General features: G+C 40.9%; 1 protein-coding gene across 4 annotated transcripts in view; it reads left to right on the top strand.

Annotated features, from left to right (window-relative positions):
• SASH1 (SAM and SH3 domain containing 1) overlaps positions 1–24,883 on the top strand; it is a 184,952-nt gene that overhangs the window by 72,379 nt on the left and 87,690 nt on the right. For all 4 annotated transcript variants that reach the window (XM_059467217.1, XM_059467216.1, XM_059467218.1 and 1 more), the window contains exon 2: positions 19,136–19,264. In XM_059467217.1, the coding sequence (XP_059323200.1) occupies positions 19,136–19,264 (129 nt within the window). The remainder of the gene's footprint in view (positions 1–19,135; positions 19,265–24,883) is intronic.

The following is a 24,883-nucleotide window of genomic DNA, read 5'->3' as shown; positions in this document are numbered from 1 at the left end:
AAGTCACTTAATAGCCCTATAGTTGATAAATACTGGGTGTGTGCTTGCAGCTGTACTAGGTCTTGCTGAAGCAAATGTGACTTTTCCCTTTTGCACTTTCCTAATGAAATATTCCATAGGTGCAGCTGTGGTATAAGCATCTCAAGGTATTTGTGCTGTTAATGGAGCTTGCTAGATAACAAAATTATGCCCAAAAGCTTTCACTTAGTCTGTAGCAAGCACATGCTGGAATGTACTGGATAATTACAATTTTCAGTGTTTCAGAGCAACAGTGGATGTTGGAAGTGTATTAAGGTTTTAGAGAAGTAGATTGTGAATAATAGTAAAGCAATTCTCTGCGTTGCTAAAACTCAATGCTATAAAAAGGGATATTTTTGGCACAGAATCATATATTGATGTGGTGATAGCAAATTCTTTGTTTGCTATGTAAAGGTCTAAAAGTTTGTATGTTATGAGATCTGAGAACAAATTTTAATATGAAATTAACATCAGGAACTTCATTCTTTTAAAGATGTGCTTTCAAAACATGGGCTATTGACCTTAGTACCAGGAAGTCATTCCAGTGCCCCTCTTGTTTATGCTAAGTTCCTCCTTTATATATACATAGGAGAGATATCTGGGTCGAATCCTGACATTAATGAAATCACTGACAAAACTCTGATCAATTGTAATAGGAGTTTCACCAAAGAAGGTGTCTTATTTGTGTGAGGAGATTTTGTCTTCAATGGCCAAGATGCAAAAGATCCAACAGAACTTGAAAGAGATGTCACAGAATTAGAAGTCTTTACAGCTTTTTATTTCAAAGCAGTAGCTAATTTCTTGTTTCAAACTATTGAATCAGTTATAACAGCTGTAACAAAATAAAATTATTTCTTTTTCAATAGTATTTTGCTGTTATGCTGAGAGAAAACCAGTCCTTTCCCACCATCTGTTAGTTGAAGAGAACAGAGTGTTTTGAGGGCAATAAAGCTCACTTGGCTACCAAGAGCCCTCCTATTTACATATATAGTCTATCTTGGTCTCCATGTTTAGGAGACTATTTGAATTTCTTATCAAAGTAATAAAGAAAAAAAACAAAAGAGAAAGAGACGCCAGCTGATAATGCTACTGTGATAACATATAATTGAATACTGGCTAACATACTTTAGGAAGAGGAATTTGATATTAAGCCAGGGAGTCTGGGTATCTGGAAGGATCAGGGAAGTAGATCCCCAACTGATAAAAGCAGTTGTAGAACTGCCAGGAGGAGTTGTGGCAGCTAAGACCAGCCCAAGGTTTCTTCCAGGATTGCTCTTCCTTAAACCCTCATTAAATCACTGGAACCTCTTATGGAAATCTCTGCACTGCTGCTCTCTCAGTTTCTCATTGGGTGACTCTGTTTTTCTGGTGTCAGGTTGGCACCAAAAGGCTCTCCAGCTGAGATCATGGATGCTCAGCACAGCTCTGTGGAAATGTGCAGGTAAATGAATAGCTGCCTCAGGTAGATATGCTTTTGAAAATGCAATATACTTGTTCTTTATGATTTGTATTGATGACATGTCAGCACAGTGCCTGTGGCACTGTGAAGTTAACTCAAAACGCGCTGTGGGATGTTCTGATTCAAAACATTTTTGTTCCAACTTCTATTTGGAGCACATTTTCTAAAGCATATGCCACTTGCAACAATAAGGATAAACCCAGAAGGCCTGGTCTCCACTTTCAAACTGGCAGATATTATTTTGTCTATTTCACAAAACCAGGGAGGGTATTTTGCTTTCAAATAAAGAAGTCAAAAGAGAGAGTGACTGAATGTCAGTTTGAGTGTTGGATTCAGTTTTATAATTTAAACTTAACCTGTTGCATCTCCTTTGCCTTTCCAAGAAATGTTGTGCCTAGCAATGCTAATCCCTTTATGAGGAAAGACAGCTCACAGAGATAACCTTTGGTCTAGGCTTTTTCTTGCACGTCAGGGCACATAAAACAGATGTCTCCATCAGAGAGTTTAGTCCCCATAAGACCCTACACCATGAGGAGTGATAAGAGCTTTTGGTTCTGGTGCCTTCTTCGTTCCTTCCTGAAAGCAAATTCTTCCTCTTGCTAATTTGCTGTGAATACCAACTTGGAAATACTCTTTTTCTTCATACTTTTTTCATCTTTTGAAAGTCAGTCAACCAAGCTCTCTGTTTTTTTTAAGAGCATTGGAATACAAGGTTGCTAGAATTTCCCTGTAATGATGCCTTCTTCCTTTTCTGGATATGAAAAGAATGACAGTCTCTAAGGAGAAAGAAAATGTGAAAATTGATGTGGAAAAAGAAAAGGTGTTGCACATGAGCACTTAAAGGACTTTTATTACATGGAATGAAATATACTACACTACACATATTGGGCTACCATTTTCTATAATTAGGTGAAAACCTCTTATTTTTAGTGTATCTTAGAGCAAATGACATTTTACAGAAGTAGGTAATTAGTTTAACTTAGTCTGATGCTGTGTAGAAATCTGTGTAAATTAGTGCTGATTGTATAAAGTGCTGTGCAAACAGGAGCAGAGTGGAGGGATCGGGACACAGAAGTGGAGCACGGGGTCACTGCTGGATGTGGCACATGGCCAAGGGACAGAGGGAACAGTTAGTGCCCAGGGCAAAGGAGTTTGAGTCAGATTGTCTCCGTCCAGACCTGGGTTGAACTGTTCCAGTTTTGGCCCTGGGCTATGCTCCTTCAGGATTTTTTTCCCTTCAGAGGTGGCATTGTGGAGGAAAGGGTGCTCGGTGCTGCAGCACCCAGCCCTGCTTCCTGCACCTTCCTGGGTCACCCTCTTGTTGTTTGGAATCTGTGCTAGTAGCTTTTCCTTCATGCAGCAGCCTATGCTTTCTTTTTTACTCAGCCTGTTGTGACAATATTAGTGGCCATAGAGTACATGCTGTGTTTGGACTTATGGGGGTTCAAAAACACAGGAGGAATAGGAATTACTTTGAATTTACACCCAGCAAAATGATTTGTCACAATACCTGTTTTAACATTAGATGCTGCTAACATTTTTTGTCTTAATGATTGCTTGATACAGCTGATGACTAATGAACCACCTGGCATTATTAGTGGTGGGAGGAGGAGGAAGGTGCTTGTGGCTGCAGGGATGCTGAGGTGGCTTTGCAAGGGTCTGGATTCCACGTTTTTCACTGACAAAATGGGCAATAGGAAGAAAGTGGGTTTCCTGTGTCCAAGTCTAATAGTCAGATTTCTACTATAAAAACATGTTCTCCATTAAAATATATGTGAACATGTTGTGTGATAAAGTAAAGAGATACGAAAGGATTTTATTTCTATTTATTTCATTGGCAGAGAAAAATTACAACACATTTTCGGCACAAGGGCTCCGAACACAGACTTCTGTTATTGAAAATAACGACATTAAAAATAAAAGGAGCTACCAGTGCCCTCTCCTCCCACAGTGCAGTTGCTGTGGTGTGGGTCAGGTGTGGGCATGGTGGCTCTGCTTTCATCTTCTTGAGGCAAGGGGAATGTTTTTCCTGGCTTATGGTAATAGCACAGCTTTCTTGTCTACTGCCATGTTTTGAAACACAGACTCAAAATGTACCAGCTTTATTTGAACTAAGATTAGTATAATAAAATAATTGATGGTGTAGGTTCCAATGACACCAATGTATAAGCATTTTTGAGCTACATACTAGTTTTAGAGGCATGCTCATGTTTCCTATGAAGAGCTGTAGAGTGGGGATTGTATAACCTATCTGGAAAACAGTTCTAAGCAGGGTGTAGCTAGAAAATTGGATGAACAAGCTAAAGAGTATAATACAACAATGATTTATAAATCACATTTTCAGGCTTTTTAATGGAAAGCCGTACAATAAATTGGAGAACTGGTTTCCAATATCTGTGTCACAATCTGAGTGCAATCTGCTTGAAGTGCTGTTGCAGATCTGCTCTCCTTCAAGCCCATTAGACGTTGGTGATTTGACTTCCCTGTGGCCCTGCATGGACATGGGGATATGCTCTTGACATCAGTTTGCATCATCAGGCCTCCGGATGAAGATGTGTCATTTCACATGTGTGGGCAAATGTACACCGTGAAGGTTACAAGCATGGTAATACAGTTATCTAGAATATGAATACATCCTTTTGTGTTTCATTATTGTCACTGTATTTGTAGTGATATACAGTGCTTTTTGCTCTTTGTAGGTTACAGCCTACTAATATTTAATCTCACAGTGTTCTCCACCTGGACTGTATTCTTTGTGTGTGGGAGTGTGTTTAATATAATAATAAAAGCAATGCTTTGAAAGCTTTGCAGCAAGTGTGATGAGAGCTGATGGATGATAGTGGAAACAGTACCATGCTTGTTACAATATTGAATTGGGAGTACATGAGCAATCTCTTGGTTGTGAGATGCTCCTAACCCTCTCACCTGCAACTGAAGATGCTTTATGCAGTGCTGATAGGTATGATGAAAACAAAAGATAAACAAAAGATAAAGGGTCTACTTTCTGCACTGTTTACATAAAAACTTCAGAAGCCTGAAGCACGAGTTTATTTATAGTGGAGCAGTGTGTGGCCTGTAGGGTTTTAAGAAAAAAGAAAAATGCATCTTTTGTTATTCTTTCATAAGTTCAGATGAGTTGAGCCTTTCAATGCCAGCAGCAGGCTGACCCTGCTCTGCAGAGCTTGATCTTTGCTTGTCTGCAACCCCAGCACAACGTGATGGAGGAAACAGGAGAGCTCATTGCACCATGGTGGCGCTGTTAAAAGTTCTGTCATCGAGTGCACATCCACAGCTGGAGCTGGGATGAAAACACGTGCTAGAGCTGATTGCATAGCATTACATCGCACTTCAGGAAAAAAAAAAAAGACATTTTAGGCTTTTAAAGAATTCTGCTTGCCAGAGCAATATTTTGTGAGTCACAGTATATACCTTTAGAAATGATATGTCAGAATAGAAATGCTGAAGAATTTGTGGGTTTTACACATTTTACACTTGCATGGAGGTTTGGATGTTTGTGTTCTGCCTGTTTATTATCTGTTTGTCCATATCTGTTACAATTCTGAAACATTTTCCTTCCCTTTTGATTCTGTGCTTGCTGTTTTCTAGCAGACATGTGCCACTCAGGCAAAAAGGGTTTTTACACCAAAAATTTCTAGTGCGATCTTAGGAATGGAGTGCAGATTGAAAATACTTATTTTCTATTGCTAAATTAGGAGTCATCTCTTTTACCATCCATGTCAGACATGCTTCATATTGTTATCAATATTATTGCATAGACTTAACACAGCCTTCAGTTAAACAGAATAATATTTCATGCTTGTGAGTTTTGGAGCTTTGTGATTTGCCACTTTAGGGCAGTACCTCTGAAAGCTGATGATAAATCCTTTGCATTTAATCTTCAGTTTATAATCCCCAAGGATGAAAATAAGAAAAATCCTGTTTTATAAATAAATGTGTTTGTATTCATACATAATATCCACCAACACTTGGAGGTTGTGATTTCCATTCCATTATTAGGTTTCTTTCCCACCTTAGAATTCATAAATAACCATTGTAAAACAGGAAGAGGTGTGGGCATGTTGTCAGTTGTGGTTCCTGTCTTCAAGTTTCCATCTTCAAGATGATTGTATGTTTATGCTTTAAAAACACGATGCTTCAGAGTATTTTTGGTGATATATTTTTTACAGAGGCTGGAGAAAGAATTTCCAGTGCAACATTTTATCAGAGGACTGGTAATGATACTGTACTTCAAAACCAAAAAACCTTGTAGGGAGAGGAAATTTCTAGAGGAAATTTTTCTTCTGAGGTTTGGGGGAAAGATCTGCTTTGTTTCTTCTTTAATCAGTGGAGACTGCTCTGTTGTAGGTAGTGCAAAATGACTGCCCCTCCTTAATAACTGTTTTCCTCTCTAGTTACACTTACCTTTATTTTGAGTGGTTTACCATGAGACAAAAAAATGGAGTCTAATCCCACTCCACTGTGGTGCCATGTACTGATGTGCTGAATTGAAGGGACACCAGGATGTTTCAGTGCAGTGAGGTGTACTGTTTCCTGCTCAGCCCAAACCCAGCAATGCATTGTTTAGATTTTGTGTCAGGGAATGAGTATATGTGCAGATGGATAAACTTTTTAAAACCTAAACTTTGTAAAACCTAAGCTTTGCATGATAGCTGTCTAAACTCAGGAAGTTAACAGGGAACATAAGGTCAAGGACCTCACCAAAATCACTGGCACGATGGTGATAATAAAGAATAGCTTCATACCACATGTGGTGTGTGGTCACACATAAATGAGAAGGGAAAGGGATCCTTCTGCATATCCTTGTTATCCTAGTTGTGATGAGTCTCACTGGGTTTGTTTAGTGTGGAGTTTGAGTTCCTAAATACCAAAAGTAGGAGGAAAGACAGAACATGAGGACACAGTCTCAAGCTGCGCCAAGGGAGACACCGGCTAGAATTAAGGAGGAAGTATTTTACAGAAAGAGTGGTCAAATACTGGAATCATCTACCCAGGGAGGTGGTAGAGTCACCATCCCTTGAAGAGTTTAAAAAAAGACTGGATGTGGCACTTGGTGCCATGATCTAGTTGAGGTGTTAGAACATGGGTTGGACTTGATGATCTTAAAGGTCTCTTCCAACCTAGAATTTCTGTGATTCTGTGAAAGGAGGAAAAAAAAGAGGTGCATGTTCTCAGTGTTGCTTTTTCTCTCTGTTGGAATGGTCCTTGCTTCAAGTAATCTTTGCCAAGCTACTTGTGGGTTTTTAATCTTGTCTCAAGTGTACATAGAATACAAAAGATTTGTACAAATCTTCATTTTTCATCTGCCAAACCTAATAACAACTACTGCAGAATGCTTACAGATAGTTAATTATTTTATAAACTTCCAAGAAAGAGAGAGGAAAGGGGGATAAAAAGGTATGTTAACTGCTGCTGACCATTTTGCCTTTCTGTTGCTGAGGGAGCTTTGGACGGTTTACAAAACCAAAAAAATTTTAAAAAGCATGGCAGAGGTTTTTCTCAGACTGATCCCTGTCTTAGGAAAGTACCTCTCATATAAAGCGGAAACAGAGGATGGCAGGAGGTGCAGTGAGTCAGTATCCAGAGTTGTATTCTGTGGCCAGAAAAGTGGGAGGATTCCTAGCTGAGAAGGGTGACTTGCAACTGCTAGGAAGAGGGATTTAGAAGGATCATGTGAAAGGAAGAATTGCCGCCTTCATGGCAGGAAATGGCTGGAGCACGCACTGGGGCCTTGGCTGGGGAAGGTCAGTGTGCAGGCTGACTTCCTGGAGACCCAGAGGAGGTGGCTGAATTGTGTGGACGTCAGGGAGCATGTGGGAAATAAATAATGGAGATTTAAGCTTGGTTTAGAAATGAAAAGACTTATCTCAGGCACCGAATAAGGATGTCACAGTGCAAAGTAAGCCTTCATGTCTAGTTGGTCACACCTTGTTTTGCTTTTGCTTAGAGACAAATGTAGGCTATAGGTGGGTAACCATTGATGTGGGTGAGTCATGTAAAACCAAACCATTAAGGTATTGCCAGCAGATGCTTTGAATGGGTAATTGGTAGCAGAGGGCTGGTTAGCTGCAACAAGCTGGGCATGAGAGTGCAATTTACTGTTTTCCTGGAGACAGTCTGATGCCCTGTTTTCCTGTTCACATGTAACTCCTTCTGAGCCAGCCCTTGCATCTCTCAAGCTTTGAAGAGATTGCCATATCTGAAAATACATGATTTTCCTTTCCATTTGAAAGAGTCATACTGTAAAATCCTTGTTTTCTTTCAAATCCTAATTCTCTGTCAATGAAGGAGCTTATTTACTACACATCCTTTGTTTTGAAATTGATAATGGTGCAGACTGTGGAAAGTGATGCAACATCTTGCTTAGAGAGCTCTCTGCTGGTTTTGTGTTGCTTCAGATGCAGCCTGGTACAGAGCCTGTCCTACCACTGTTGCTGGGCTTATGGGGCGGTGTTCCCTGAGACTGCTGGCCACTTTTTTCTTCTGAGAAGCAGAGTCTGTGAGGAAATTCCTTCCATCTGAGACTTTCTTTTCATGTTATTGCCACTTTTACAACTAGGTGGGATGTTTTTCTTTGGCATGACAACTGTCCTGACAAATGGTTAGTTAGCAGGATGTTGTCCTTTTGATGTTCATGTCACTATGCATAAAGAAGTTGCTCAAGGGCTTTACTTGCCATCCAAGTCCAAGTGTCTTTATCTGCAATTGTTTTCTTTCAGCCTGTGGTTCAGGGCCTTGTGTCAGTGAGAATCAACTGCCAGGTTTTGTAGACACAATTTTTTTGTGAGCTTCATTAACACTGGAGTTCTGCCAGCTTCTGCTTTTTATGACCTTTTTAGCCATATGGGGCTTTTCAAATTGTTTTGTGCCTCACTTTGAGGTGCATCTGTGATGTGCAACACTTGAGTAACTAATTCCGTCTCCAATAAAAGCCACGTAGAGTCACAGACAATCTAAGTTGGAAGAGACCCGTAAGGATCATTTAGTCCAACTTCCTGTTTCTCACAGGGCACCTAAAACTGAACTACAGAACTAAAATCATTGTCAGATGCTCCTTGAACTTTCATGGGCTTTGTGCTGTGACCAATTCCATGGAGAGCCTGTTTCAGTGATGGACCATAATCTAGAACGTTTTCCTAATGTCCCATCTGAACTTCCTGTGATGCAGCTTCATTCCATGTCCTCATGTCTTTTATCAGTGGGCAGAACCAGTGGACTGACAGCAGCCACAGGATTAAGCACTTCCTTGAAACAAGCACATGACATCCTCATGTCCCCCCTTCAGAAAAATATGAGCTTGAAATACCTGGGAGATACGGCAGCCACACTGTTATTGAAGCCCAGACTCTGTAGGATGTGTTCTGTTGATAGGCAGAAATATTCCTCTTGTATTTGTGTAAGAGGCCTATTTAGCCTAATTAGGAAGTGCTTTGGCAATGATGAAGCAGTGTGAGCACACAGGAACGCAAAAAGCCCTTCTTCACTGTACACAGATAAAGGGAAATGAGTAAATAAAATACGGAATCCCAGAGTGGAAAGGATTATAAGCTGGCAAGCAATAACAGTTCTTATTGCTAGGTTGATATCCCTAATTGATATAAACATGAAGCCCTGTGCAATCGGTGGTACTTGAAAGACACGCATCTAAATAATATTTAAATAGATTCTTCATTTTTAAGACCCACTGGAGTGTAATTGTATTCAACTTAATTAAATGAACTGAAGCCCCTTGGTAACTGTGCTTTACTGTTCCTAAATAAAACACTCTCCAAAGAGACTTGAGAAAGCTTAGTTAAGGCAATAAAAAACCTGAGCCCAGCACCATGAAGTTTTGCATGAGCAATATTATATTTAGTTCATCTGTATGCTACCTGCAGTGGTTGAGACTGTACTAACAGTGCCATACTTCTGTTAAGAGTCAAAAGCTGAGGCTTCACTGAAGTGTTTTAGGGCAGAGTCAGCCTTTCTGGTTTCAGATTTGTATGAATGTGGGGTGTCTGCTTAACCTGGTTTATTAATGCTACCCCTCTGTGCGGTGCAGAGCACGTTTTCCCTGCAGGAGAGAGGGTTTGCAGGGATAGCAGAGGCAGGCAGGATGGGTGGCATTGGTGAGGGGGAGCCTGGGCCCAGCTTGCGTACGGGAGCTACGGGAAATAATTTCTTCTGCTGCTAAGATTACATGGATTGCTGCCATGCTCAATTACAGTTGTTTCCTTTCCTGGTAAAAGATGACCTGTCAGGAAGCGGTAGGAGTGAAGACAAGGTTAGTCCCTGCTTATGTAGAAGTGTTGGGTGTATCCTCTAGGCTGCAAGCTGCTGAATTTCTAGTAGGAAAAACCAGAAACATATCAGAGTTTGAGAAAGCAGTTTAAACATCAGCATTCTGGCTTTCCACGGCTGGCGGCTGGGCTGCCCTCTGCACCTGCAGCAGGGAATCAAGGGCTGCATCTCTGGGACACACAGTGGCCTGTGCTGCTGGGCATCTCAACCAGGATTGCTGGTGTCCATACCTACTCCCAAAAAAGAGGAGCAGTCTTGTCATGCCTTGGTGGCAGAGCAGTGTTTTTTCACGCTTTGTAAAAACAGTTTGAAGTGAAGGCAAATATTTGACATTTCCTTTGCCCTTTCTGAAATCTTAACATGGATAGCAGGAGAGCTTCCTCTTGGAAGTCAGCATCCAAAGTGGCTGTACAAGTGGGAGTAAGTAATTGTGCTTGCTGTCACACCCAGCTTCCTAAGAGCAGCATTTCGGAAGGCTGGGACTGTCACTGCCGAGCTGGGTGATGATGCAAGGTGCGTGCTGCCCTGTAGCTCTTGCCCTGCAAGTGCAGATGAGGTAATGGGCTCATCCAGCCATGAGAAATGTGGAGCAGACGACTGCAGCCCTGCTGGGCTTTCCCAGTGCTGCAGAGTGGGAGAGGACTGTGCTCTCTCCTCTGCCTCTCAGTAGTTGTGGTTGAGGGGAAGGTCCCATGCAGGATTTAGCTGCTGGGATGGTAAGAAATGAGGGAAGGCGTGGAGTGTTCCCCTCCTATACTGGTGCATCTCCAAAGCCAGTACTGCTGGGGGAACTGCTGTCCATAGGGACCTGCCCAGGATCCTGGGCCTGGATGTCACAGTAAAGCATCAAGGAGTGCACAATAGTACACTGAAGAGGCAAGGGGGAGGGGCAGGGGGAACAGAGAAAGAAGGATGAGAAGTTTTTTTGAGTGAACTTTACTTTTTCTGGACAAGGTATGCCCTCCTTCTGCCAAACTGTCCAGGGGAAAAGCGTTGCACAGTTCAATTTAAAGGCAGTCATTCTCTCCTGCCTTGACACTTGAAAAGTAATTTTGTTAGTGAAACTAGCACATAACCATTACCAAAGTTTGCTTTCTCTGAGCAACTTTAACACCTTGGGGAAATACTGTAAACAAGACTTGCTGAGATTACACAATTGACCTGAGATACTGTTGACTACTCAGTTTGTTTTGCCTTTAAATATCCAAATATTTTTTTACATGTTTTTTGTTTAGATTTTTTCAGGCTACTCTTTTAATGATTACTCACACCTCAGTTATGTAGTCCCATTTATCACAGAAGATTTGGATTTGTCATACTGTGCTACTACTAAATATAAGGAAAAGAGCTTTAATGAGACTTCCTTCACTATTGCTGCTGATAAGGCTAACTCCCTGAAATATTTATTTCAACATCTACTTGAGATGTTTACCTTTTGCCTATCTATTTCATTAGACACTAACTTATCTCAGACATGAAGCCACCCCCGTAATATATGCTAAATTTCCCAAATCTGAAACAGGAAATTCACCTCCATCTCCTTAATGGTATTTTTATCAGATATATGTACATTTCTTAACCCTTGCCATTCTTTTGTTTACCATTTGTTTCTGCTCCAAGTCTCAGGCTAGAACCCACGGCAGCTGGTGCACATGAAGTGACAAATTTTCACTTAATGTGAGAAAAAGTCTCAGCATAGTGTGCAAAAGAAGGAGGCAGTAAGAGCAAGGGAGGAAAAACTAATGAGAGGCGATGTTAGGTGCAGCTATTACATGGCTTGAGCTTGTTCTGCTTTACAAGCTGACAATGGCAACTTGTAGCTGACTGATGACCAGTCTGGTGGATGGTGGTGGCCTTTTAGGTATCAGAGTAGACAAGGGGTTTGAGTTACATTTTGATGAGCTTAGTGCAGAGCTCTTCAGGGAAAGGAGGATAGAGGATAATATGCGGTTATTAGGGAAGCTGGACATTAAGGGTGCTTTGAACTGACTGTCATGAATAAAATTTGCATATATTCTTGTCTGTTAAGACCTGGTCCTACTTGTAATAAATAACAAATTTTTAAGTATGTTGGAAAGTACATTTGCATAGATGCAACTTTTTTGTTAGCATTCATATATTTTTATTATTTCCATAGAGGATTTCCTTGGTTGCAAACCACAGAGAGGGATCCCAGTAGTGTGCTTTTAAATTTATTTTAATTTACAGAAGGAAAAGGAGAAATCACATTCAGAATGTTTTTTCCAGAGCTGCTTTGCTATACCTTCTTGACAAAGACTTTGGGGCTTTACAGTAAAAAGAAGGAGGTGGAAAAAACTGTGGTGCTACTGGTAAAGGAAACACTTTAATTTCAGAATTTTGAAAAGAGTAAGAGGGGTTTTTGATGTAAAGATTGGGCTAAGTTTTATATATAGATATATATGGGGAAAAAAAAACTTGGAAAACTCTGTGGTTTAATGTGATTTTTTGGGTCTAGAGTGACTGTGCTCTGAACTTGGTGGGTTGTATTAGTTATTTCAGATAATTGCTGCAAAATCTTTGATATCAAAGTATACCATTATGCTTTCTGCTTATTGTACAGAATCTATAAGTCTTTTAACCATGCTACAGAGAGCTTGACACAGTAGTATCACATCTATTTTTGTAACTGTCTGTAAAGCCACATGGTTTAATGACTCAACCCTCAGATGCCATAAAAATTAATGGAAAGACTATTGAATCAATCTGGTCTGTATGTTCTTTTTGTTCTCACAGTGTCTGGCTATAGAGAGGTCAAGGGAACCATGACAACTTTTCAGCATCCTCAAAAATAGCTGTTCTCAATATAAAAATGTCATGACTTGTACGCTGAGTATTTTACGCCTTCTTCTGAATATCAAGGGAAGCGCTGGCTGCCTGGCCTTGCACTTTTGTCTCACTCACATTTCTGACCCTGCTGACTGTCAAGACAGGCTTTGAACCTGTCATTGCATGGATAGTAGAATTGTTAACTCTGCTGAATGGAAGATTGTCCTTGCTGAGCCCTAGGAATAGAAAGGAGTATTTCTCAAGCAGCTTGTTGGGTTCATTTTCAATGCAAGCATTTTGAAGCTGTGCCAGAAGGCAAAATATCAGCCCTATTCCTAGCAGAAATACATTGGTAGCAAGGGGGTCAGAAATGTGCAACAGAATTATACTGGAATTCTGCAGGTTTTCCTACAGATGCCTATCCTCACTGTGTTTTACTGTAGTAAACTGAGATGCAAGCTCTAGCCAGAGAGATGGATGCAGGTTTAACTCTTGTGTTTGGATCTGATTTCAATCTGCCTCCTTAGAAAAAACTGTAAAGGAACCTGAAATACTGTGTCTCAGGTTTATCAAGTGCAGCCTGAATTCAGGTATTAGTATATTTTGGAATGCAGGGAGTTCTGCCACAAGTCCAAGGTCACTTTGGGAAGGATGCAAAATTTCTCAAGCTTTTATGAACTCTTATGATTAGTAAAAATATCTACGAAGGAGTGGCATCTTAGTCAAAGTTATCCCATGAAAATCTGATCATTCCTTGCATTTATTAGGCACAAATATATTTTCCTACATATGTTCTCATTTCACTGCTTTTTTTGTCCCTCCTCCCTCTTGCCCGTCTCCCCTCCCCAAACAAGCCTGTTTGCTCTGGCCCACATTCTGGCTTTCATTTATGTACTTCTTTGAGCTGTCCAAACCAAAGGTATTATTGAAATGCAAGGTCATGTTCCACAAATTTTTAGTAGGCGTCCCTGTTAAAGTCTAACTGCCAGAAATAAACTGCTAATGTTTACAGTGACTCTCCACACAGTAGTCCTGTGTTTCAGGCATGGAAATGGATTTTTCTCATCTTAGCTTGTAAAGGTCAAAAAATGTGCCTTTGCCAGGGCATGATTGCTCTGTGTTGTGAAATAGCACCTTCCCTTCACCAGTGCCATTTCCACATTCATTCATATCTTATTAGGAAAAAAAGTCAGATTGTCTTCCAGTTTCTGACCTATTCCTAAGATCCCAGATTATGCATGTGCTGTGGCCATAGCTGCAATGGCTTTTAAGTTTTGGACTCATCTAGTTGCATTGTGTGCTGTCACCTGCATTGCCATGTGCAGATGGAGACCCATCTGTCTCGCTGAACAAACAGGCTTGTAGCATCACATCTTTCTACATTTCTGAGATTCATGCAGTTATGTGAATTTTACCCAGGGGCTGGGACAGTGAGCACATCCAGTAATCAAGACCTTTTTCCTGACATTCCTAATAGCTGCCAGAATAGGAGGAGGATATGCTGCTTTGTAACATATTTTTCAGATTCTGAGGCAGAAAAGTACAGAATAAAATAGTTGTATTTTTGGAAGATTTTTCTAAAAATCTTGTTCTGCATAGAAATTTATGCAGAAAGTATGCATGCTCTGCTAGTGCTAATATTTTGGTACACATGCAGGTTCATCAAATGTATTTGTTACTTAGCAAAGTCTGTTATTCCTCCTTAGTATTGGTGTTTTTATTTTATTATACTATTAAACTATGAATATATTTTTACTGAATTTTACAGCCAGCAGAACTCTCTAGCAAAAAATTTTTCTCTTTTACGCTTTCAGATGTCAAATACAGAGGATTCTGCCAAGGCATTAAACTAACTGATGTGCAGTGACCGATAAATTCTAACTTTATAATAAGTGCCAAATCAGTCCAACTTTTCTTTGTAGTCGCTCCATTAGCAGGAATCCCAGTAGATTCCTTTGGTATTCACATGCATATCAGAACTAATTCTCTGGGAATTTCAGGGCAATTCATCATTTTGCTCTGTGTTTTATGATGCCAAAAAATGTTGCATGCATACATTATAAAATGGAAATTTAGGAACACGCATCACAGCTGAAAATAGAAATCTGAGAGAACTTCTGTTTTCATTAGGCTTCATTTCATTAAATCTTCATTTTACATTTAACCCTTTATAAATAACGAGTTGTGTATTTTACTGGCTATTAAACTATTTTGTGGAAGAGTCTGTGCTGTAGTGGAGTCTTAGGGGAAACATGTTGTAACTTCTTACCAATGAAATGTTTGGGGAATGGTTTTCCTGCTCAATATTTGTATTGCTCACAAATTTTTTTCCATCAGAAAGATCTGTGGGATTATATAGTGGGAACATTGCAGTTTGCATGGTAATAAACACAATTGGTGTAAAATACTCTTCATGATAGTGCCTTAACTGTTACATTTGTAACAAAATGACAGAGGTTATTCTGAGGTTTTGGTTTTAAAAGTGTTACTGACAGTTCAGAGCATTTCAGAGGCTTCTGAAATGCAGATATATTGGTAAGAACAAATTTGAAAGCTATATATTTTTTCATTGCTCACATAAGCTGTCTCAAATATCAATATGCCCATCTATATCAAAATGGGACATAGTGGTACATTATTGAAGGCTTATTATTTATTGCATTGGCTTGTTATTTTTTGTATCAAATAACTGTGTGCTTTTTCTTACCTGTGAAACTAAAATGGCACTCCACATTTGTGTAAACCTATGAAAATTGCCACTGGATCTTACTCTTTGTGCATCAGAGTGAAATATTTTTTAAAATATTTTTAGTTATGCTTTTAGTCTTTTATTTTGTTAATAATTCTAGAGATTTTTAAAAACATCTCCGACTACTCCTTTGACTCTGTTTGTAAGGGAATGCATGACTTATCAAGCTGAAGCTAATGTTTTGCATTGAATATTTTTAAAGACTCAAAGCAAAATAGAATTGCAAAGCACACTGCTGGTTATTTTGTGTGAGACAGTTTAGAATTATTTGGAGACGTTGTGAGGGGTCAATTTAAAGAGCAGACAAAATGTCATGGTTCTTCAGATGAGATATACTTGTGGCCATTATTTGTGCAGTAGAAGAATGAAGCATCTTTTCTAAGTTTTGCCATGTTTTTGGTAGTGCTTGAAGAATAAAGGAGGATGATGGAGATAACTCTATGTAGGGATCAAATTTGAGGTCATATAAATCAAATATATAATCCTTTGTTAAGTTATGACATTTATTTACATGAAATCATGAATGGATGCTGCAGGCCATGAGATGCTTGCTGTCTTTGGCTTGGGTTGATTTATGTATCTTTATTTCTTTTTACAAAACCAATGCTCTCTGTATTGCCTGCATACATAAACTCATAAAAGCAACTCTTGGCCACAGACACAGATCCTTCAATTGGCATTTTCCACTGTACCTTTCTGGCAAGTTGAGGTCCAAATGCAAATGTTTGTGGTGTTGTTGAAGCTATGGGGCTTCAAACACCAACGCTCTCCACATCTAGTAAGGAGGATGCATGCAGCCTTTGTGGAATGGCAACTGCATAAAGCTGTAGCTGCCTCGGTCTGGACCCCAGCAAAAGCATGTGGCAGGGCTGTAATGAGCATGTGTGCCAGCTGTCTGTTCTCTCTGTGTCAGCTGTATGTTCTAACATATTGCGGGTTTTTTTCTGTTCCTTCATCTTTTTCTGGACATCAAGCTTGTTTTCATTTGCAGCATAGCCCTGAGCGCCGCCATCAATCCCTGCTGTCATCAGGCAGGGTGATGCCTGCAGCTCTGTTCCTCTGGTCACTTGTGAACAGGCCTTTCTTTGCAGCCATGTGCTTGCTGGCAGTGGGGCCACCCACCTTCTGCAGGCTTTAATGGGGATGCTGCAATTGAGCTAATTTTGTTCTAGGGACAGTCAGAAGCCTTCAGCCTTTTGGAGGGTACCTTTAAAAATAGCACAGTGAGCTGCATGCCAGCACAAGCAAAAAATGAGCACTTGTTTGGCTGTGTTTGATCCGCTGGCAGTGCCATTGCTATCCTGCAAATGGCCCGTGACCACGTGTCTGAGGAGGTGTGGGGAGGAGCACTGGAGCATGCTGAGATCCTCAACTCTGAATGGCTCTCAGCTAAGCTGAAGTTCACATGATAATATTGGATTTGGACAATTTCAGGCAATTTCAAAGTTGTGAATTACCTTTGAAAATTATGGGTATTTTTGGAGCAGGTGAACTTTATGGAATGTATGTATGGTTTCCAGAATTGTGAGAGGAGATGGACTGATAGGCAGTTTTCATGTTGTTCTAGTAAGATGATGCTTCCCTGTGTTGCTCTTATATCATGACTCTTTCCAACTTGAATATTCTCAACTGGCAAAGCTTATCAAAGAATAAATAGACTCTGGTTGGGGAAGATACTCCAAAGTGAGAATTTTTGATAAACCTTAGAGAGTGATGTTTGTTATGATTACATGGCTGGGATTCAGATGTCCCATCGTCTCTTTGGAAGTCATACAGGTTCCCTTAATGCCCACAAAAGTGAGCAAATGAAGGTTAAGTTTTGGGGTTCCTTCTTCAGTTTGGTGTTCATATTTTTTCCCCAGCAGTGCATTCCTGGTTATTCCTACTGAGTGTTTAAACACTGAAAGCAGCGCGTAGTCCATGTAGGACCAGAAAGCCCACCCTCAGCTACCAGAGGAGTGTCCAGTGGCACAAGGAAACTTGTGGAACTCATGGTACAGTCAAAGAGTCCAAGTTTCCTCCCCAGGCTGTTGAGAAGTGAGGGATGTCAAGGAGGTGCTGTAGGAAGACGTGGGCTTCTGCTGTGAGTAGGTAGCACTGTGGCTCCTGTAGAAAGGCAGGGTAGCACTGTTGTGTGCAGTGCAGGAAGTTGTTTGTCCAAAGCTCTGGAAAGTCTGAAGTTCCCAGAAATGTATTTGTATAGGGACCCCAATCTTGTAATGCTTGAAACATCTCTTGTGTGAGATCTTTGGCAGGTTGAGAGATAGGAACTACAGTAAAAAATGATGTAGGTATGGGAGCAGGGGGCAGGGGACAAAGTGTAGATATATATTTAGCGTAGTTATTTTGCTTCTGCTGCTCCAACAAGTGACGTGCAAATTGTTTTCCACCCATACTGAACACAGTAGTGTTGAGAAAATGCTGTTCTAAATTTTAGGAATGTGGGTTCTGCAAAAGTTTCTGGGGAAATCTGCAAAAGTTTCAGGAGATAACTGTTCCACCTGTGGAATTACGCTTTAAGAGTAGAAAATAGTTTTCACAGACTCTGAGATTTAATAGGCTTTCACTTTGATTTAAACTGGAAAGTTTTTTCCATGTTTCTGGAAGTGACGCTTCATTAGAGCAAACCTACCTCTTCAGTGTAGTCCAGAACCCTGAGGGTGGGACCATGTGCTTATTTCCAAGTAACAACAGCTTCATTAAGGTTTGCTTACTAATAAAAAATCCTCCTAGCTCATATGCTATAACTCAACTTTGCAATTTATGTATATTATTAGCATAATTATTTTTAGATTATTTCTCTTTTGCTTAGCTTTTTCTTAATAATCAAGACATAATTTTATGTTTATATGTGTGCATATATTAACAGCAGCAATAAAGTAATAGTCTGCAATGTATTCTTGTCCTTCTCTCAGGATAGGCATAGAGAGCCTATCTTTTTCATCTATTACCTTCTAAAGAATGCACTCAGTGATATACATGCTCTTTCATAAGTTAGACAAGTAGGGATACAAGATTATTCCATCCCACCATTTGGATGTATCTTAAGGGTGTGCATATTGTACCTGCCCACCCCCTCACTTTACAGATGGAGCATACATATCTGATGTTTAGAAAGGCTTCTCATGACACTTAAAATTCAGCCTTCTTATTGTTCTGATCTTATTTTCTTCATTCATAATTTTTAAAGTATGAATTTGGACTGTAATTAGCAGATTAATACAATTAGGTTTCTGGCTACTGCCATTTTATTAGCAGTGTAGCAATCCTACCCTGCAAAGCAGACGTGGGACTCAGCAAACCATGTTGCCACCTCTAGTACATCTTAAAAGACCAACTGGCAGAGTGTCTTTGTGGGTGTCATTGTTTGCAGTCTGGCTGGTTTGGTGTATTGGTAAGAAATATTTTAGTTGCAGTTACTAGGGCTAAAGCAGGGCTACTCTTGGTTAGGTCAGTGAAATGTTTGTAGTGGCTGGCTCTTGGAAGAGTGAGCCACTGCTCGGGAGATCCATGCTTGAGCTCCCAGCATGCTGCTGGGAGAGAATTGAGGCAGATGGTGCCTGAGAATGTGTTGTTCCACTGCACTGTTGTCCCTGCCTTCTTTCTCTCTGTGGGAATTAACAAAGTCCCACCTGGTTGTGAGGAGCTGTTCTGGTTATCCAGTTCACAGCTGTTCTTCCTGTTAATGTGCTCTGGGATAGGGATGGAGAGGATGACCTGAGCATGATGTGCTGCAGGGACAGGGGTTTCCTTCATAGTTGTGGTGCTACCTTTAAATTAGAATTTTAAGATTGATTAACCTGTTTTCTTTGTCTTCCCTGTAGGACGGGTCACTGGGAAATATTGATGATCTGGCCCAGCAGTATGCAGACTACTATAACACCTGCTTCACAGATGTGTGTGAGAGGATGGAAGAGCTGCGCAAGAGGAGGGTTTCCCAAGACCTTGATTTGGTATGTAGAACAGTTACAACTTTATTAACAAATAATTGCCATTCATGCTCCAGATGAAGAATCAATATTACAGTTTGAAGAATTCTACCCAGGGAAATAACTGTTCGTGGCTGTGTTCACGCATGCAAACATTTCAGCCAACTCAATTAAACGCTTGGAATTAGCCGGATTAGGTTTTTTCTAGGTATTTTTTATGATTCATTAAGCCTTGGAGTCTGCATTTTTTATTTCTTCTTTAATTAGAGTACTTCTTGCTTGCATACATTTGGTTGCAATCCTCAACTCTCAGAGGCAAGGCACTGTCTGGCTAAAGCATTGTTTCCTTGCTCCAAGATGATCCCAGTGTGAGCACAGTGAAACTGTGAGGTTTCCAGTTGCGCTGTACAAAGTGTAAAGAGGGGCTTCTCAAAAGTCCAGGGTGCAAATACTGGTTCCAGGCTCCCAAATGTAAGCAGTTCTGCCAACTCCTTTCCATTAGTTTGTCTAACCTGTAGCAGGTGATGCGGGGTCACAGAGCTTTTCAGGATGGATGGGACCTCAGGGGTCCCTAATCCAGCATTCAGCTCAAAGCAGTGTCAACACTGAATTCAAACCAAGTTGCTCAGGGCTTTCTCATTGAGTTTGAAGACCTCCAGGGATGCAGATACTGCACTGTTTCTGAGAAACCTGTTAATACTGCTTTGCTATCTTCATAGTGAACTTCTATGTTTAAGTAATGTGTTGTGAGATCCTCTCCATAGCAATTTATACCTGTTGTCTGTTCTCATGAAACACGCCTTTTTGATAACCTCCCCACAGATACCAGTAGATCATCTTGAAACTGTCTTTTCTGACAGTTTGGAGCTGAATCTCCCAACTCTTCTTGCTGAGCACAGGCAAAAGTCCTTGAGAGTGCCTTGGTAACAGCTGATGATGTGGATTATTTAAGGCTACTTTCTTTCTTTTTGGGATTCCAGGATACCAACTGAGAGGCTTCCATAGTTTGTAGAGACTACAAACTTCAGTTACACAATTAGTGGCAGCAGAATCAAGGCAGGGAGTCATCTTCTGCCCCACTGAAGTTTGTTAGCTTCTTCTTTATTTTTATATAGAAAAAGAAAGCTAATGTTATTGCATATCTGTTGTTGCCGAGAAGTTCCAAGGGTTAAACAAAAAGCTATTGCAGGAAACTCTTTTGTAGACAGACCCTTAAGGCTTCTGTGCAGAGAAGTGATGGCACAGAACTGTGATTCTCATGAAAACCCCCATACCTGGCAGCCCTGGTATTCTCGGTGCCTGTTGGCAGCAATGAAACCCCCTTTCCTGGTGCTCTTGGAAGCCAGCTCCTGTGCTGGGTAATGGAGGGTGCCTTATGGCAGGAGAGGACCCCTTCCATAGACAGATGGGCCTAATTTGGCTCCCCTCACTTCTGAAGCTGCAGAAGCCAGGCTGGAAAAAGCCATGTGAGCTTAATTAACTCACATCAAAGGTGCAGATCTTCATGCTGGTTTAAATAGACATGAGCTAACCAAAGACAGACCATCAAGTGATTAATTCTATTCCAGAGAAGCTGTAGTCAGAGAAAGTGGCTGTGTGAAAAACAGCCTGGAGATTCCTCTTCAGCCTCTCTGATACTGAGTTTGCTTATTCTAGTGGTCCAGTGATGACTTCTTGAACTGCCAGGTCAGAGAGAAGACAATGCAATTGAAAATTAAATTAGTGCTCCATTTTTGCTACATCTGTCACTCCTATAATGCATTTTCTAGACATAAGATAGCCATTCTGCTGATAACATATGAGCCTATAGATATTAGCTCACTTGCCCAAAAACTGCATCCAAACAGTGCTGACTGCAGCTGAATCTTGCTCTCATCAATGAACAGGCAGGCTTGACTTAGCTACACAGAGAGGGAGAAATAGCCATGTAGACCAGAATGTGATTTTAGTGTGATGAGCAGAAGAGTGAGTCACTTGTTCTGGTGTTTTTTGTCTCTATACAGCTTGAGGAAAGGCAGTGTATTGGCAGACATTTGGGGATAGTGAATGGGAGGTAGTGCTGGGGTAAATGCCCAATGCACATCCCAGATGTGCTATGATAGCAAAGAAAAAAATGTGCCAGATAGCAAATATATGCAGCTCCAAAATGATTATGCACCAGTATTGTGGGTCTGTTAGCCTAGGCTGACCTTGCTCTGCCATACATTGCTCTTCTAGCACAGATGAAGAAAGCAGTGCTGTCTCTACATCCTGTCTTCCCAACAGTGGGGTTGTGCCAGAGCTGGAGGTGGGCAGTGTATCAGCTCTTCCTCCCCTCCCCAAAGGTCTTCTCCCTCTCTTTAGTGAAGTGAACATAGCAGAGCTGACATGCATGCAGTATTAGTGCATATTTTCAGGGGTTTGATGGAGTGGTGGTTACTGAATCCATATGAAAATGCAGTATTGAGTGCATAAAATTACTTAGCAGAAACATAAAAGGTTAGGTTAGGTTGCTGCTTTTACGGAATGCTCTGAACAAAGAGAAAAGAGCAGGTCACTCCAGGAGTCAAAGCATCCTGTAAACCGTGCACAGAGAGGCCCTGTCAGGAGGAGCAGTGCAATAACAAAGACATGCCTGAGTTGGCAGAGCTTTGGCAGGAACATGTATTTAGCACCGGCTCGCCCAGACTGCCCTTTGTAGCACGTCCACTGGAAGGACAGAAATATGAACTGTTTATTGCTGCTTCTGTACCCTTTGAAATAATTTAAGCTGTTTGGGCGCAAGTGTTGATATCTTGATTGTATATTGTACTTTCTAATCAGCTCTCCAGCCTTTCCTATCACACCATGGCCATTTCAGTCTAGATATCCTGCTCTGAAGTTGAATTTAAAAAAAAAATCACTTGGTAAAATTATTTGGGAAAGCAGCATATCTTGTAACAAAACAGTGGGTGCAGATGGAGCTGAACCCAGAATATTTTTCCAAATGGCAATGCTGTCAAGGGTTGTTAGTTCTCTCTAAACACGATAACTGCTTTCTGTGTTTGGAGTTTTGCCTATGTTTTTGTAATGAAGAATGTGCTTGGGTTTGGACACTAATGTTTGTGAACAGCATGGGAGTTGCCCACATTTCCTAGCATTTGGCCTATTCCTGTACACTGAGGAAGAACTGCAGGTGGAGTAGATAGAGTGGATTTGCAGGCCCATAATGAATGTATCACTGGTAATATTGAGGTGGACATCTGCTAAAATATAGTTGTGGCCAGAGAAGTGACTCTGTGAGGATGGTATTTTCTAACTGGTCACATGACATCCTTGTCTTTAAATTGGAGAGACATGAATTAGACAGATGAACTGCTCAGGTGTATAAGGAAGTGGCTGGATGACCACACTCCGGTGGCTCAGTACCCAAATGGAGATCAGTGATGAGTGGTGTTCCTTAGGGAGCACTGTTTGGATTGGTGCTGTTTAACATCTTTGCTGGCGACAGGAAGAGTGGGATCAAGTGCACCCTCAGCAAGTTTGCTGATGACTCCAAGCTGAGTGCAGTGGTCAACACACTGGAGGAGAGGGATGCCATCCAGGGCTACCTGGACAGCTTGAGAGATTGACCTGTGAAGCCTCATGACATTCAAAAAAACCAAGTGCAAGGTCCAGTAAATGTGTTGGGGCAATCCTGTGCACAGGTACAGGCTGGGAGGAGAATGAATGAAGAGCAGCCTTGGGGATAAGGTTTTAATGGTGTTGGTGGATGAAAAACTTGACATGACTTGCAGTGTGTGCTCACAGCCCAGAAAGCCAACCAGACCCTGTGCTGCCTCAAAAGGGGTGTGGCCAGGAGGTCAAGGGAGGTGATTGTTCCCTTCCACGATGCTCTGCATCCAGTTCTGGGGTCCCCAGCACAGGAAAGATGTGAGAGAACTAGGTTCATTCTGCCTCGAGAAGAAAAGGTTCCAGGGGGATCTCACTGCAACCTTCCAGTAGCTAAAGGGGGATACAAGAGAGCTGGAGAAGCACTTTTTACAAGGGCATGTAGTGATGGGGTGAGATACTGGAACAGAGAAATTGTGGGTGCCCTGTCCCTGCAAGTGTTCAAAGCCAGGTCAGATGGGGCTTTGAGCAATCCCATTGCAGTGAGATTGGAATGAGATGTGTTTCAACACAAACCATTCTGTGACCTGCTTCCTTTGTGTCTCTGGGGTCATACCTGCATGGCTTGCTGACAAAAGCAGCTTTGTCTTGCCTGTCAGCAGGGCAGGGCAGGACAGCATTGACTTAGCCATGAAAGAGCAAACTGCGTTCTGTTGTCTCATCTATCACTGACAGCAGCCAGCTAACTGCTGCTGCCGAGGTCTGTATTGGAGCTGATGAGCTTGAAGTCAAAGAATGGCTTGAGGTTTTCTGATGGACTCTGACAGCTACAGTTGGGGCACCGAGAAGTTGCATCCATCTTTTGTCTTGCAAATTGTATAAAATTAATGCCACTGAAAAGCTAAATGGCATAGTAGAATTCTTTTTTCCCACATTCATGTAATTAATTTCATTGTGTAGAAAGGGAAGTGTTCAAAATCTCTCTGTACACTGTGATAAAGTACAATGAATGTATTTGGAAAAATTACCTTGCCTAATCCTGGCTGTTTTTACAATACCTGCACATGTACACAGTCAAAGCCAGAAAATACAAAATAACATATAACAATCATAAGTTTCTTGTCCTACTTCCAACATCAATGTAGTCTTCCTAAGTCTTGTCTGTGCATGGTTTTATGAGATGCTCAACATCCAGTTGTTTGTTTACAGATGGAGTTGACCATGTAGGTAATGTCATCTCATATAAATGGTATGTACAGCAAGAAAAAGGGGAGAAAAAGCAGCAAAAGTAGAGTAATTAGTAATTTGAGTGATAGAATAATAATGAATTTTCCTCTTTACAGCTGCATTTGTCTGTTATAGTACTACTGGTTGGCATTATCATCAGGCTGTTTGAGAAACTAGCCAGCCTTTGCTGAAGCACACTAAAACACCCAGAACAGTTGCAGTCAGTGATTGATGTATATTTAAAAAATGTTCAAGAGAGTTAGCCACCAAAGCTGGAGATGGGATGCTGAATGTGTTTGTGGAGTGTGCATGTGTCTACTCTATAGCTAACACTAGTCATGTCTGCCATTCTTCACATCATATATTAATATTTCAGGATCCTAGAATAGACTGCTTATTCCTGCTATGAAATGATCACCTCTGCTTTGCAAATTCAGTACTGGCTGCTGTTATCATTAGTCCTGAGAGGACACCTCTGCATCTCACTGGAATAAGATCCCACTGTTTTGTTTTGTCTTGCTGGCTGTAAGAGGCCCTCCAAAGTATAAACAACGTCTGAGTTTAATTTAAAAGGTATCTACAGCACAAAAAGAAAAAAAACAGAAGAGCTGGAGAACACAGATAAGATTTCCTAATTTTTTTTAAAGTCTCCAGGTCTTATGGGGCAGATACGCAGAAGAAAAAGTAGCAGTAGAAGGTGTGGACTTTGAAGCATCATTGTGGATTTATTTTTACTCAATACAGATTGAACTAAGGGGGATTGGGCCTGAGTATGAGTTACATAAAGTAGATTCACCTAGAAAATAATAATTGAAGATTTACTGTGTGTGCAGTCTCAATCTCTCA

Source organism: Ammospiza nelsoni, chromosome 3, assembly GCF_027579445.1.
Source record: "Ammospiza nelsoni isolate bAmmNel1 chromosome 3, bAmmNel1.pri, whole genome shotgun sequence".
NCBI classification, from domain to species: Eukaryota; Metazoa; Chordata; class Aves; order Passeriformes; family Passerellidae; genus Ammospiza; species Ammospiza nelsoni.
The sequence above is the reverse complement of the archived record's forward strand: the minus strand, read 5'-3'. Positions and strand labels throughout refer to the sequence as shown.